The sequence below is a fragment of the Phyllostomus discolor genome, chromosome 12 (genome assembly GCF_004126475.2).
Source record: "Phyllostomus discolor isolate MPI-MPIP mPhyDis1 chromosome 12, mPhyDis1.pri.v3, whole genome shotgun sequence".
NCBI classification, from domain to species: Eukaryota; Metazoa; Chordata; class Mammalia; order Chiroptera; family Phyllostomidae; genus Phyllostomus; species Phyllostomus discolor.
Window position 1 is genome coordinate 29,113,653 of NC_040914.2, and position 15,252 is coordinate 29,128,904.

At 48.0% G+C, this 15,252-nt stretch overlaps 3 protein-coding genes across 5 annotated transcripts in view; 2 read left to right on the forward strand and 1 right to left on the reverse strand.

Moving 5' to 3' along the window:
• Positions 1 to 1,745, forward strand: part of LOC118497648 (zinc finger protein 154-like) — a 32,317-nt gene extending 30,572 nt beyond the window's left edge. Inside the window, 2 exon segments of the mRNA XM_036012755.1 lie at positions 2 to 43; positions 45 to 1,745. Coding sequence (XP_035868648.1) covers positions 2 to 43; positions 45 to 861 — 859 coding nt within the window. The 3' untranslated portion in view covers positions 862 to 1,745.
• LOC114510901 (zinc finger protein 211-like) overlaps positions 1 to 15,252 on the forward strand; it is a 251,805-nt gene that overhangs the window by 30,908 nt on the left and 205,645 nt on the right. The gene's annotated exons all lie outside the window — the stretch shown is intronic.
• Positions 4,661 to 14,969, reverse strand: ZNF550 (zinc finger protein 550). Of its 3 annotated transcripts, XM_036013475.1 has the most exons (5): positions 14,756 to 14,969; positions 12,451 to 12,577; positions 10,508 to 10,603; positions 5,941 to 6,206; positions 4,661 to 5,910 (listed from the first exon to the last, which is right to left on the reverse strand). In XM_036013475.1, exons 1-5 carry the CDS (start codon positions 14,768 to 14,770, stop codon positions 5,206 to 5,208), a joined length of 1,209 nt encoding a protein of 402 aa, XP_035869368.1. In that variant the 5' UTR covers positions 14,771 to 14,969; the 3' UTR covers positions 4,661 to 5,205. The 3 variants fall into 3 exon arrangements, with proteins under 3 accessions (XP_035869368.1, XP_028385164.1, XP_035869369.1); XM_028529363.2 differs by having other exon boundaries at positions 4,661 to 6,206; positions 14,756 to 14,968; XM_036013476.1 differs by lacking the exon at positions 14,756 to 14,969 and adding an exon at positions 14,420 to 14,485 and having other exon boundaries at positions 4,661 to 6,206.

Sequence of the window (15,252 nt, forward strand, 5' to 3'; positions counted from 1 at the left end):
TTGCCCTAACAAAAAGGCATTATAAGTGCAGTGAATTGGGAAAGCATTGGTCAGAAATACTTACTTGTTCAGCACCAGAGACTACACACAGGAGAAAAGCCTTACAAATGCAATGAATGTGGAAAACTATTTAGCCACAAATCCAACCTTTTTATACACCAAATAGTTCACACTGGTGAAAGGCCTTATAGCTGCGGTGAATGTGGGAAATCCTTTAGCCGCAACGCCGACCTCATTCAACACCAGAGAGTCCATACTGGGGAAAAGCCTTTTACATGCAGCGAATGTGGGAAAGCCTTCAGGCATAATTCCACACTTGTTCAGCATCACAGAATCCACACTGGAATAAGGCCTTATGAGTGCAGCGAATGTGGAAAATTCTTTAGCTTCAACTCAAGCCTCATGAAACATCAGAGAGTTCACACTGGAGAAAGACCTTATAAGTGCACTGAATGTGGGAAATTCTATAGCCACAAGTCAAGCCTTATTAATCATTGGAGAATTCACACTGGAGAAAGGCCTTATGAGTGTAGGGAATGTGGGAAATTTTTCAGCCAAAGCTCTAGCCTCATGCAACACCGCAGAGTTCACACTGGAGAAAAGCCTTTTAAATGCAATGAATGTGGAAGATTCTTTAGCGAGAATTCCAGCCTTGTTAAACACTACAGGGTTCACACTGGAGCAAGACCTTATGAGTGCAGGGAATGTGGGAAGTTTTTTCGCCACAGCTCCAGCCTGGTTAAACATCGAAGGATTCATACTGGAGAAATGCCTTATGAATGCGGTGAATGTGCAAAATCATTTAGCCAGCGTTTCAACCTCACTCAACACCAGAAAGTTCACAGAGGAAAGAATTCTTGAATGCAACTAATATAGGAAAACCTTTAACTAAAAGTCTGCTCTGATCCAATCATAGGAACTTTACAAACCAGGTGGGCCATAGGAACACAGTGAACATGAAGAGAGGCTTCAGCCACAGGCTTAATTAACCTTTTTCAACACCAGAAAGCTCAGAGTGGAGAAAGGCCTTAGGAGTGCAGGGCACATGCTGCCTTTGGTCAGCCTAAGCTAACACTGAGAGAAGTTCTGAGAGTAGCCTTTATCACTAAGCCAGCAATTGGACATCATCTAGTTATGCATCCTGAGGGCAGGATGATAAATTGCTGACATCCTGACCCTTCTGAAAGATAGCCCTTCTGCCCAGGAGTTCTGGAGAGGGGGAGCCCTGAGTTCTTGGCTGTATCAGTCTGAAGTGGCCTTTTCATCTCTCTGAGTTTGGAAGGGGCAAGAGGAAGTGACTTGGTTCAGATATGACTGCTTCTTGCTTATTCTTATTGAATATTAGATTTTCTTGAATAAATGTTTCTTCATTTGCTCTACACCCTTAGAACTATATCCACAGTTTTATTAAGCAGGTGGGAAGCAGGTCCACAAAACTCCTTACACTGCCAAGCTGGAAGTTGATCCACATTTAACTTTTTAAGAACTCACCAAATTGTGTTCTAAATGGTCATGCCTTTTCACATTTCCTCCTGGAGTATATTAGATTTCAAGTTTCTTCACATCCTGCTGATCTTTATTTATAAGACAGAGGCCATCCATTTTAGCCATTCTAATAGGTGTGTAGTAGTATTTCATTGTTTTAATTTGTATTTTCCTAATGACTAAATGTTAAGCATTTCCCTTGGGTTTATTTGCCATCCATTTACCTTCTGTTCATATCTTTTGCCTATGATTAAAATACTTGTTTGCAATTTCTTAATATATTCTGGATACAAGTTCTTCATTTGATATGTGCTTTACCAATATTCTTGTAGTATTTGGTTTTGCTTTCCATTTCTCTCTCTCTCTCTTTTAGATTTTATTTTTAGAGAGAGTGGAAGGGAGGGAGAGAGGGAGAGAAACATCAATGTGTGGTTGCCTGTTTCATACCCCCTACTGGGGACCTGGCCCGCAACCCAGGCATGTGCTCTGACTGGGAATCGAACCGGTGACCCTTTGGTTTGCAGGCCAGCACTCAGTCCATTGAGCCATATCAGCCAGGGCATATATGAGAGTTCAAAAGTACTTCTGGCTCTGTGTGAGTAGTTAAGTTGGTTAGAGCGTTGTAGCCAAGGTTGTTGGTTCAGTCCCTGGTCAGGGCAACAAATGAATACATAAATAAGTGGAACTACAAATTGATGCCTCTCTCTAATCGATCAAAAAAAATTTAAAAGACTAATGACAATTAAATGTATACTGTTCTAGATTAGGTTGTGGACCAGGAAAAATACCTAGGAATGATATTAGGATGAATGATAGCCTTTGAATGTGGATTTTGCATTAAACAATATTATTTTACCCATATTGAATTACCTCATCATGCTAACACTCTGATAATTCTGAATACTGTATGCTCTTAGGGAATACATACTGAAGGATTCACTTGTACTGAAGCAAAAATATTTCTGAACTAAACTCATTGCTCAAAAACAAATGTATGTGGGGCAAGAATGAATGATAAAGCAAACGGTGCAAAACAAATTGTTTAATCTGGATTAAATTTATACAAGAATATCTTGTACTATACTTTCAACTTTCCTGTAAGTTTGAATACATCTAAATAATTTTAAATGCAGAAATCAATATGTTTCCCCACTTCATAGAAAATATCTGTCACGTTACAACTCAGAAGATGCATATGATAGATATAACTTCATGCTTGGCATTTTTTTTAAAGTGTAGAATGGATTGTCCTTAACATCTTAAAAAGAATCCACAAAAAAATTCTACAACATACCTGACATAATGTTATTAAATATTTCCTCTAAGATCAAGGACAAAAGACAAATTGGTATCTCTTCTTGTCCTTCATCACTCCACAGGGACTACTTAGGGTTGAATGGCAGGAAAAAATATAAATACATATATGCATTAGAAAGAAAAACATAAACTCTTCTGACCTCTTTAAAAATATGTGCTAGAATAGTAGTATCTTTATCAGTTCAGATATGAGCACACTGTGTTGTCATTTGCCTGTCCCACCATGTTTTTCTTGACCCATTGTGGTCTGTTTTCTTTTCCATAGAACTCATCACCTTCTAACACAGTATGTAACTTAATAACTTAGAAACATTGCTGATTGACTCTTTCCCTCAACTAGAATCTTAAGTTCTATGAAGGGAAAATCATTGTAACATTTTATGCATGTATATCTTATGTAGCTAGAAAAATGAAGGGCACTGAGTAAATGTCATCTTAACTTTTTTATCCATTTGTACCACTCTGTCATTTGTCCTAACTGTACTAATTCACTACTCCCCTTCAGGTACAGTACCCTGTGTACTCTCAAGAAATGATCCCTGGCCGTGTAGCTCAGTTGGTTAGAGCGTTGTCCTGATGTGCCAAGGCTGCAGGTTCTGTCCTCCTCAAGGCACATATAAGAATCAACCAACAAATGCATAAGTAAGTGAAATAACAAATTGATGTTCCTCCCCCTTGCTCTCTCCCTCTCTTTCTAAAATTTAAAAAAAAAATTATGAATGGAAATCATAGCCTGAATGGTGTGGTTCAGTGGTTTGGGCATCCATTGTCCTGCAAACCAAAAGGTCATTGGTTTGATTCCCAGTCTGGGCACATGCTTGGGTTGTAGACTAAGTCCCCAGTTGTGGGCATGTGAAAGGCAATTGATCAATGTTTTTCTCACACAGTATTACAATAAAAATCAATACCTCCTTGGACGTTGGATAATGACAGTACATGCTCCAATCTGCCAAAATCCTACCCAGTGGGCTCCCTGTAGGAGTCAGCACAGAACTGCCCTTATTGGCCCAAATGTATGGGCCAAAAGTTGTAACTAAAAAAATCCAAAATACCTGAGAATGTATAAACAAAACTGGTTTCCATGACTGCATTATTCCAAAGAGTACTCACAAGCAAATATTTACCAACCAATCTCATAAACCGTGGTCCCCATACAATGGCTTCCCCAAAGCAGTCTTCACCTGGACTTTATTTCACAGTCCCCTCCCAGACCTGTTTCCTTTCCACCTGCCAGATATATTTAGGCAGCCAGCACCTTGAGCAGGCATGCAGAGGAGCAAACTCCCAGTGACTGGGAAACCCCACAGTCCCACTCTTGGGGTTGACCACCACCATCATATAGGGTCCCACCAGAGTCACCACTGCTATTACTGAACAGCAAGTGGGATCCTACTTCCTGCTGCCACCTTCTAGGCAAAATTCCAGAGGCAAAGATTTTATGATAAAGGAAAGGAGTCTTTATTCCAAAGCTACACAATTTTGGAATAACAGCTTTCTACATGCATTAGTGTCTTAAGCCTATCAATTAAGGCTAAACTCTTTAACTCCTAAACTCTCCTATTATTCCCCGTTCTTAATCATCTTGTTTTGATAGGATTAGTTTACAAACTAAAGATAGAAAAACTACACAATTTTGGAAAAATGGTAGGCTTTTGCCTTGGAGCCCACCCCTCTAGGACACCCAAAGAATAACCTTGCCACCCTCTGCCAAGCCAGCCTGACTCTAGGCTGTGCCCAGTTCCTTCTACTGTCCAAAATACCATCTGCAGGCAGCTGCAGCACGCTAATCTGGGCATCTTCCCATCCAGATATCTTGGAGGAAGAGAGCCAGTCTCTGCCCTCCTTTTATTACATGTTCACAGGAGGCCCTCAGCTTCTCTGCCCACCACACCCTAGTCTGTTTACCATTGCCTCAGCCAACCTCCTCCTGTGGCCTCTGCCTTCTCCTCCCCAGTGATCTGATCAGATCTCTCTGTATCAAAGTGACCTGTCCCAGAAGGTATCGTATGTTCACAATGACAATTATGTGGCTCTTTGCTATGAATTCTCAGATAGCAAGTAAGATTTTTCCTTTTGGCTTAAGACTGTCCTTCATAGTTATATCCAGCCTCTCTCCCCAGTAAGTTCTCTGATGCTAACAGAGGCAGAACCACTGGTGACCCACCTTCTCTCCTTTCTCTCCCACCGTGATGAGGGCGGGCTGACCTTCAGCTCTAGGTACAGTCACTGCGTTCACAGGGCTTCTCGCCAAGGCAACTTCTTGTGTGTTTCAGAGCTGACAAAAATCCCCCTCCAACATCTTTGCACTGAGGGAGATTTTTCTCCCACGTGGAGCCCCTTAACAGGCCAGGAAGGAGCACTGGGTGAGGCCTTTCTCCAGCCCCTGCACTGGCAGGGCTTACCTCAGGTGTGGACGCGCTGGTGCTGCAGAAGGTGGGACCTGCGCTTGAAGGCCTTCCCACACAGGCCGCATTTATAAGGCTTCTCCCCCGTGTGGATGATGGAGTGCTGCAGCAGGTATGTGCTGCGGTGGAAGGCCTTCCCGCATTGTGCGCAGACATAAGGCCGCTCCCCAGTGTGCACGCGCCGGTGCTGCAGGAGCTCTGAACGGCAGCGGAAGGCCTTCCCGCACATGGCACATTCAAACCGCTTAGCCCCAGTGTGCACAGTGTAATGCTGGGTAAGGTGCTCTCTGTTGCTGAATGCCTTCTCGCAGTCCTTGCACACAAAGGGCCTTTCCCTGCTGTGGGTCCTTTTGTGCCGAATGAAGGTGGAGCGGTGGCTGAAGGCCTTCCCACACTGGGCACACTCATAGGGCTTCTCCCCAGTATGGATCGGGTGGTGCTGCACCAGGTAGGACCTGCGCTTAAAGGCTTTCCCACACTCCGGGCACGTGTAGGGCTTCTCCCCAGTGTGGATGAGGTAGTGTCGGATGAGGGTGGAGCTCTGACTGAAGGTTTTCCCGCAAGCGTTGCACTCATAGGGCTTCATCCCTGTGTGAACCCGCTGGTGGCGAGCAAGGTACCATTTCCTGCTGAAACCTTTCCCGCACTGCTTGCATTTGTAGAGGTTCCTCCCCACCTGGATCCTGGGGACTTTCCCTGGTCCGTGTGGGTCGAGTTCATAGAGAACATCTCCCCGGGAGACTCTCTCCTGTAACATCCTAGAGTGCAGACTGTCACCTGTCCCCAGACTATTATCTTCAAGGCTCCTTTTCCCGGGATGGGTCTCCTCGTGGGGGTCTGTCTCTGGCCTCATTTCCAAAAGCCCTTCCCGTTCCCTGGCTTGCTCCAATCTGGGGTCCCTTGACAATTCCAGAGTACGGCTTCCCTGAAGCAGGGCTCCCTCAGACAAAACTGGCTGAATGGTGCTTGGCTCTCTGGTCTGAAGTTTTGCTCCATCACCTGAAGAAAATCCAAGGCACAAAGAGTGACTTTTAGTGACACAATTTAGAATATAGGCAATGACTCAGTGGGCAAGTAAGGACAATAATGCCACCTCTGGTGTTTGCTGTGTTTTCAGGTCCCTATAACCTAGGTTTCCAATGACCTTTTATGGTCCTTCTACTCTTGACATCATTAAAGGGAAAATCTGGACGGCAGGCTGGACCACGGAACATGGGATCTGGCATGGAGACCCCTCCTCATAGTCCAGAGTAAGTGAGGGCAGTTTTGGTAACACTGGTGGGGGTAGGGGAGGAATGTGCCCCAGGAATTGAGGTTGACGTCTCTTAGTGCTCTGTTGGGAACCGCCCTGACTGGTATCAGAAGCTGAAACCCCCGCCTAGGTTAAGGCTAAGGGAACGCCCTTGGAACCGTAAGCCAGCAAGGAGACAAAAGCTTGTCTCCCTGGCAGGAATGCTGCTTCTGCTGCTTTATTCATAACTGAACCCCAAAAAGCTTGGTCGGTTAGCCAAAGACGGATAAGATTCCCCATGGGGGGAACGACCTAAGCCAGGCATGATCACAAAAGAAGGACTTGGGGGGCTGCAGCAAAAGAGGGTGATGGACCCTCGCTCCTCGGCTTTGACATAGCCTGAGTTCTCATAGTCTGGGAGAAAATCTCCTTATTGCCTTAGTTCCCTTGCTAACCCTGAAACAATGACAGGGTGGTGCAGCTCTGTGCTGAAAAGAGCGGATTCCCTGGGTGATCAGGCCTAAGAAAGAACATGTAAATTACTGTGAAACCTTCTTTGTTTAGAATGCTCTCAGTTGAATGAGAGGGGTCCAAGGAGTTAGTTTGTTCCTCAAAGTCTTACAGCTCTTCAACCCCCACTCAATAGACCAGCAGAATTCCTTGTTTTCTATAGTTCCTTACTTCCCCCTGATAAGTACTATACTTTACCTGAATTATTATGCTAAATGAGCCCAATAAAAGCAGGCATGGACAGTAAATCAGGGCACTCCCCACTAGGGGGGGTGGCCATTTCGTCCCTACTTCCCCACAGAAACTAGTTTGTCTCTGTGCATGTTTGTTTGTTTCTCGCATGTTTTTCGGCGAGCCATCCGCAGCATTCCGTGGTCACTGCTGGCCGGTGACCCACGTGCAACAGTGCTCTATAGGCAAGTGGCACTTAACAAGACTGGGGAGAAAAAGAGGTCACCTTCCTAGAGGTGGTGTCCCTGAGCTGGGTCCTGATGGAGAAGTCAGAGATGCCAGGAAGAGGGAGGGGCACTGGGTTGAAATGGGGAGATTCACCCACGAAAGAGGAAAAGGGCACCAGACACCTGGTGAAGCCGACAATAAGGGGTGATTTCAGGAGAGGGGACAGAGGGATATGCAGGCCGAATAGTATGAGACAGGTTTCTGCTCTGTGAGACAATCAGTGTACTGGTTTAAGAGTGAGGCTCAGAGACCAGAATGCCTGGCTCCCCAAAAGCCCCCACCTTTGTCCAGTGAGCTGATCTTGGATGGATATCTTTTGTCTGTAAAGTCATACTTTCCTTATCTGAGAGACTGATGAGGAGACTCAGTTTCCCAGGCTGCCATGATGGCTAAAGGAGAAAAGTGTTCAGCACAGTTCTTAATGTGAGTGTTCACTAAACTGGGCCTCATCATCCTTGTTCTTTGTAATAGTTAATTTTACATGTCACCTTGACCAGGGTGGCATGCTGATCTGTTCGGTCACCAGACACTAGTCTAGATATTGCTGTGAGGTAGTTTTTGAGTGTGATTAACATTTAAATCAGCAGACTTTTTAACCCTTCATAATTATGTGGCCTCAATTCCAAAAACCCTTCCTGATCCCTAGCTTGCCAACCAGTTAACAGCCTTATGACTGAGCCCCCCAGGGAGGAAAGGAATTCGCCTGCGGACCCCAATCTGCAACACCCACTCTTCTGCCTTGCAAGACTTCAACATTGCTCCGCCCTCACAATTGCAAGAGCCCATTCATTAAAATAAATAAAATTCACACATCCTGTTGGTTCTGATTCACTGAAAAACCCTAACTAATCCAGGGTGGGGCTAAAGTAGGTTTATAGTTGTTCACATGGAAAATACAATAATTAATAAGTAATAGTACAAGAATAAACTGCACTTTGCATACTCACAGCTGTGAACCTTTTGCCCCGCCCTGTGTGCCCCTCTCACTATTGCATGGGCAGTGAGGATGACAGCAGGGCCATCAGCAAGAACAATCACCTTGTTCTACAAGCCAAGGACAGGGGCCTCATTAGAAACCAACCCTGCCAATACCTTGATCTCGGACTCCCAGCCCCAGGAACTGTGAGAAGATAAATTTCGGTTGCTCAAGGCACAGGCATGTGCATACACACACACACACACACACACACACACACACACTGAAAAAAGAAAAAGAATAAAGTCAATCCACAGAGACAGTAGAGACCACCTCAGGAGGAGCTACTGACAGGGCTGGGGTACCAGGAACCTGTCATGGTTCTGGAAGTATTCTAAATGTTGACTGGGGCAGAACCCTTCAGTTTATACATATGTAAAAACTTAAGCTGAACCCATTAGATTTGTGCACATCACTCTACACTTCCCATATAAAAACAATTACATAAGGAGAGTTTAAATAATAGGTATGGAGTCAAGTGTATATGTCTTTCCCAGAAATGAGACAACTCCTTCTAGGAACTTGGCTTTATAAGTAGAGTCTATGTTGGCTGAGGCTTTCATAGACTTAAAAACATTTGTGTTTGTCTTCTTCTTCCCCAAGTGAAGACACCCTGAGCGTGTCACATGTTCAGCAGAGAGGATGAGAACAGACAAGGCAAAAAAGAAGTGAAAAATCAAGTTCCCAAGAAGGCAAAGGTGTGTGGCGTGGGCTCACCGGCCATGACTGCAGGTAAGACGTCATCCACAGAGGACGAGAAGGGAAGGCACAGGTATGAGGCAGACACCGATGAGCCTTTGGGGACTGAGGAACAGGAAGCAGAAGCACATTGCCTCTACTTTTAATATGACATTGATAACGTGCAGAGACCCCAGTGACAGAGGAAGCAGTGAAGATTTGGAGTGTGTGTGGATGGCTGCAGGGGCTGGTGCAGAAGGAAGAGTAGATGGAGACCTGCTGAGGGGTGTGGCATTATCCAGGTGATGGGTGATGGGTGAAGATGGTGGAGGTGACAAATCCAGGAAACATAGATAATGTCCAGTCGGCTGGAGTGGAGAAGGGTGGCTGCTGGGTTTGATGGAGACAGAGATGATGAGAGGCTTCCTGTCTTACCTGTTTGGATGGCAGGACCTTTTCTGAACTTGGGGGTGGGGAGGAATGGGCATTCTCATAAGTGTCTTCTAAGGCAGGATGAGCCTCAGACACTTGAGGGGAGGTTGGGGGATGGCACCTGGAATGGAGGGCTGAGTGTGGGGCTGGCCACAGACACTCACAGGCTGGCTGAGCAGCCTGAGGGCCACCAGAGAGGACACACCATAGCTCACAGTGGCTGACTTCAGCTACACTCAGAGCACGGATGTGGACCAAACGTCACCTTGCTGTTTCTTGGGGCAAACGGGACAGGAAGATACAGTGCAAGGGGCTGATTCTGAGTGGCTACAGGATGATGGATGAATGGATGGAGAAGGCAGGAAAGAGTGTGAGTGTGACAGAGAGTACACATGGTATAGATCATACTTTCAGTGGGAAGAAAGGCCCCTTTTCCTCTGGATTCAGAAAGAAATGTGCAGAATCCCTATCACTCATGATTAATGTAAACATAGCTCCAATAGGAGCTAACTCTGTCCCCCTTATGCAGGCCAGGCACTGTACTGACATCTCACTACAACCTTAACCCACTCAATCATTCGGGAACCATGACCACTAGTTTTCTGCGAGTAGGCTGAGCCGATACAGACCCAGCGGTTGGCTCTGTTCCTGGAACACACTGCTACCTGCACTCCCCAGTCCTGAGTGCCCAGTGTGGCCAGATGCCCAGATCTTGTCAATAGGACATGTGGAAGTGCAGCGCATGTGCACTCCGGGTGTGACTACCTACCCCCATTTCCCCTCTACTAACTGCAGTACTATGAAGTAACCTCAGAGCTACATGGTGACATTGGAAGGTGCCTGGGTCTCCATAATGGTGTGGCTCACAGCTGACCAGCTGAGGCACACCATACCTTGATGTGAGAGAAACAACCACAAGCCCCAGGAGGTCACATAGAGTTTCACACAGGAGTTCAGAGGCAGTGAGGCAGTGGTATTCCGAAGGCTGCTGTGATCTCGCCTTGTTGCTCCTACCTGGACAGGTGTGCCGTGGGGAGCCTCTTTTCACTGTCCACAGCTCTTGCCCATGCTCCAGCAGGTGGACCAGCTCTGGCCTCGGAACCGGATGCCCTGTGGTTGAAGAAACCAGAGTTTTGCAGAGAAGGAGGAAACCCCTCCAGCATATCTGGGACTTCATAACAGGATAAGAAGTTGTTCCCAAAGTAAAGAAGAAACCATATGTGACCTGGACACCAAGGGGACAAACCCCACTCTTGGGCTGCAACTGCTGTGGAGGTTGATGCCATCTGTCCACACAACAACACTGCCCTTGAACTTCACCAGCCTAAGCCAACATGGTTCAGGTGCATACCACTTGCCCACACAGTCAGGGGACACTGGAAAGGTGAGCCCATCTCATAATTCACCTAAGTCCCTGGTTCTTCAGAACCACCTAGGGAGGCATGATCGTCTCAACCAAAAGAAACCCAATCACTTGGGGTGAGGCCGAGGCATCAGTGTTTGTTGTTTGTGCAACCCCCGGTAGGCAGGGGACCTGAGCTGGATCCGCATTCTAAAGAGAAGGCTGGGAATCCTGTGTGGGAGGAGAGGGTTGAGCAAGGGGCCCACTGCCTTGGTCATAGCCATGGCCTCCAACATCCCTGTCTGGAGACAGCAGGGGCCAGTCCAGGGAAAGGAACAGAGAGAACCTCCACACGATTCTGTTACGTGCTGCCTAGCACATCTTAGCAGAGGCCAAGCGGTTCTGTGAAGAAGCCCATTCATACAGGTCTTAGCCATAGTTAGTCACTGACGTGTGCTGTGTGCCTGGCACCAGCCTCAGGGAGGGGCAGGACAAATGGTGACGCAGACATCCCCTGGCTCTGCTAGCTGAGCTCATTCCCACCTCAGGGCCTTTTCTCATGTTGGTCCCTCCACTTGGAATCCCCTCCTCCCCCACCCCTCCCAGTGAGCTCTTAGCCTCCAACTCACTTCCCTCAGATGCCTTTCTTCGAGCGCCCATGACAGGTTATGACCCCCTGGTTACAAACTCCTAAATCCTCCTGTTTTTTTCTTCTACGACTCATCGCAATTCATCTGAGAACTGATGTCCCCCTTCCCAGCACCCACAGTGTGCCGTCATTACTGATGGTTTCTTGTTAAACTGACTCACCTTTTATTGTTCTTAAATGTTTTATTCTAAAAGGAACCTTGGTTTTCTCTGGCAAATGAGAAATGTCCATTTCACGTCCCACAACAGAAGGTTACCATCAAAATACAGCAATGAAATCAAAACAGTGCCACTAAGTCCCAGTGAGCTCGTGTAGACACTCAGAGCTGTGAGCTGGAGGCTGCTTGCTCCGTTGAAAAGAGTAATTAGTCACAATTAGGGGTCAAAAAGACTCAGCACCGATGAGATTTTCTCTTGACAATGACCAGCATGCGGGACAGAGAAGGTAGAAAGGAGCAGCTTTCTCAGGGCATCCACCCGTGACGTTCCTACACACCTTCTAAATCATCTGCTGAGTGGCTGGGTCTTAGGAGACATGATGATCATGTACACGCTAGGGGCCTGTGTACTGAGGCTGTGTTGTTTAGAGGATTCCTGGGTGGCACTGACGACAAATGCCATGTGGGAGTCTTCCTGATTTAACCTCTTTTGAGAACAGCCCATCTCGCTGGGCCTTGCTAATTGGGGACACTTGACCCAACCAGGTGGGGCAGTCAGCTCCCTTCCTGTGGAAGCTGGGATACAGACCTCAGACAGGCCCGAGCCTGCTGGACACGGGGGTGAGGGTCCAGAAAGACATTGTTTCTACCCCAGCAATCCCTGATGCAAACACAGGCAGACCAGGCAGCAAGAGGAGGGATCAGGAAACTGCAGGGACTGTCAGGAAAAGAGAAGGTGGCTTCTGTGACCTTGACCAGCCAGAAATCGATGCTGGGATCCCCCTCAGGAATGAGAGGTGAGCACTCACCCAGAGACACCAGGATCCTGCAGGTCTCCAGCATCACCTCGTGGTACAGGGTCCTCTGAGCCGGGGCCAGCAATTCCCACTCCTCCCGGGTGAAGGTCACAGACACATCCTTGAAGGTCACTGGTGCCTGAAAAGTTAAACACAGTAGCATCATCACATACTTTGGGGTTGTCCGGTGAGATCAGAGTCTGTCACTCAGTCACTGGTGAAGGTAGAGAGACCCAGGCCTGGATCACCAAGGCTTTCTGAGGGCTGAGCTCTGCTGGGTGCAAAGGAGGGGCAGAGCAAGCCTTTGGACATAATGCAGCTGTGGCTGAGAGAAAAGACTGCCCAGGGGAACCCACTGCAGATGACGCTGATGATGCCATTCCCATGAGGACTGAGTAGCAGATGGTGAGTGTTTTGGTGGAAATGAGCATGATAATAATTTCAACAATAGAAACAGCAGCAGCTAAGCCTCTGGAGTCCTCACTGCCCACCTTCCCCAGGCTGAGAACTTTATATGCTGAGGTAGAGATTGTCCCAGTCTCTGGAGCCCGACTCCCAGGATTGAATCAGACTACTGACTCTGAACGTGAGAGGGCATCACATCACTTCTCTAAGCTTCAATTTCCCATCAGTGTAGTATCGTACCCACCAACCAGGCAGCTCTGAGAACTAGAGGAAGTGTTCACTTGGCAAACAATGGGGGACCTGCCCAGGTTAGTGTTCAGTGTGTTTTGTGACCTTTACTAATCTTCCCACGGCACATGAGGTAAATGCCATTGTCACCCTCATGTCACAGTCAGCAGTTTGGGGCTCTGGCAACTCTAAAAAACCACCCACAATCTCACTATTAAGGAGCAGAGATGGGTTTTAAACATCTGACAAAAAAATGGCAAAGAGCTGAGGCCAGGTCAGAGCCAGGGGTACCTTAGCTAGAACTAAAGCAGCCAGGAAAAGACTACCCTAGGAGGTGACACAGATGCACAGGAAGAGTGTAGAGACCTGGGGACTGGGCCTCAGAGAAAGAGGAGTGCAAGGGCAAAGACTGCCAAATGGGTAGGAATTTAGCAAGTTCAAGGCTGCCTGGGTGGGTGTCCTGAGCAAGGGAAGAAGAGCAGAGGCGGTCACAGGGGCACATTCAGGAGAGCCCTGCAGACCACAATGGGCAGTTTGTATTGATTATAAGAGTGATGGAAGCCCTTGAGGGGGAAACCCACTCATTCATTCAACCGTTTACCCAGTACCTTTTACAAGCCCAGGCTGTTCTAGTCTTGGCATAGAGCAGCAACAGGAGCTCACCCTCCAGACCTGGAAACAGGACCTAACGAAGCAGCTAAAGAAATGACTAAGACAACCTCAGAGGGTCCTAAAAATACCAAAGAAAAGAAGGTAGAGGAGACTGAAGAGATCACGGTCCACTTTAAGTTGAGCAACACGGAAGACCTCCTTCTGGAAGGCGTACCAGAGTGAGGCTGACAGAAAGTGAGAGAGGGAGCCTAGGGACGGGAAGTTAACCAGTAAGACAGTCCTGACAGTGATCCGGCTCTGATGGAGACACTCAGGGTGTCTGCCAGTTACCCAGGGACTCTTGAGCATTTGTGTCCAAAGGAACATTGCATTCCTGCACATTAACATTATTGAGCATTCAATGGGATCCCTTTTCAAACCCAACTCTATGTCCTGAACAGGAAAACGGACTCACTGCGTCAGTGGAAAGTCAGTTCCACACGCTGTCAGCCAAAAGGTGAACTTGCCCTTCTGGCTCCCAGCTGCCTGTCACCTATTCTGCCCTTGTATAACTGCAGTTCCAAGACGCTACTCCTACCTCTCTCCTATACAGCCTAGTTTGTAGGGGCTGCGGGCACGGGAGGCATCTCCGAGGAAGCACGGGTCTGGGCTGGAAACTGGGCGCATATCACTCACGTGTCCCTTCTATTTCCCTCAATCTGGACGAGAAACCGTCAGTATCGCTACAATTTCATACCCGAGAAAACGAGCTCAGAGTAGCGAGGGGGGATGTTCAAGGTCACGGCCTCCGTTAGGGGTGCAGCAGGACCCACAAGGAGGTCTCTGCGGCCTGCGCTTCTGGCGCGCCACCCGATGCACGCGGCGTGGGGTCCGGGGAGCTCCTGACGCCGCATGACACTTCCATTCGGCATCCCGTCGGGGGCGGAAACGGGACTCTACTCCAAGTACCCCCTGGACGGGACACGGAGCCAAGAGAGACTCAATCCCAGAGACACAACGGCTGGGACAAGGCAAGCAGTCACCGACCCAGCCATCCCGAGAGGTCCAGGAGCCTGAGGCCCAGCCCACCCACCTGCGCTGATGCCATCAGGCTGTGCGAGGGCTCCAGGGACCCGCAGACTCAGCCAAACGCCCCCCAGATCCAACGAAGGCACGGCAGCGGCCGTCTCGCTGTCCTAAATGTGCTCAGATCCCACAGACCACCACGATATTTTCGGACACCCAGCTGGATATATCGGAAGTCTCGCCCCAGCTAAACGGGGGCAGTCACGCCCCTTCCCTTAATAACAGTGGTCAGGCACACACGCGGGGACCTACAGCGCATTGCCTTCTGGGTAATGTAGTTTTTCCCTGCATCCGACCAACCAAGGTATGCTCTGCTCCTTCTAGGAGCTAAGCCTCAGGAAGCCAGGCGAGGAAAGCTGGTGTAGGCTCCAAGGTGGGAGGACCTTAGGGTATTCTCAAAGGGGATGTACCCAGATATCCCGGTAGTATGTACACGTCCTAATAATAGCCCTTCTAGGGGTCCTCTCTCTCTCTGGGCTCTCTTCCTGACTGTTTGAGCCCTAT

Bases quoted from the DNA above. Each gene is read 5' to 3' on its own strand.
- ZNF550 (XM_028529363.2), bottom strand. The intron at 10,604-12,450 runs GTGAGTGCTCAC...CTTCAACCACAG, and splicing joins CAGGATCCTGGTGTCTCTGG to GGCATCCGGTTCCGAGGCCA. The intron at 6,207-10,507 runs GTAGGAGCAACA...GATTTTCTTCAG, and splicing joins CCCACGGCACACCTGTCCAG to GTGATGGAGCAAAACTTCAG.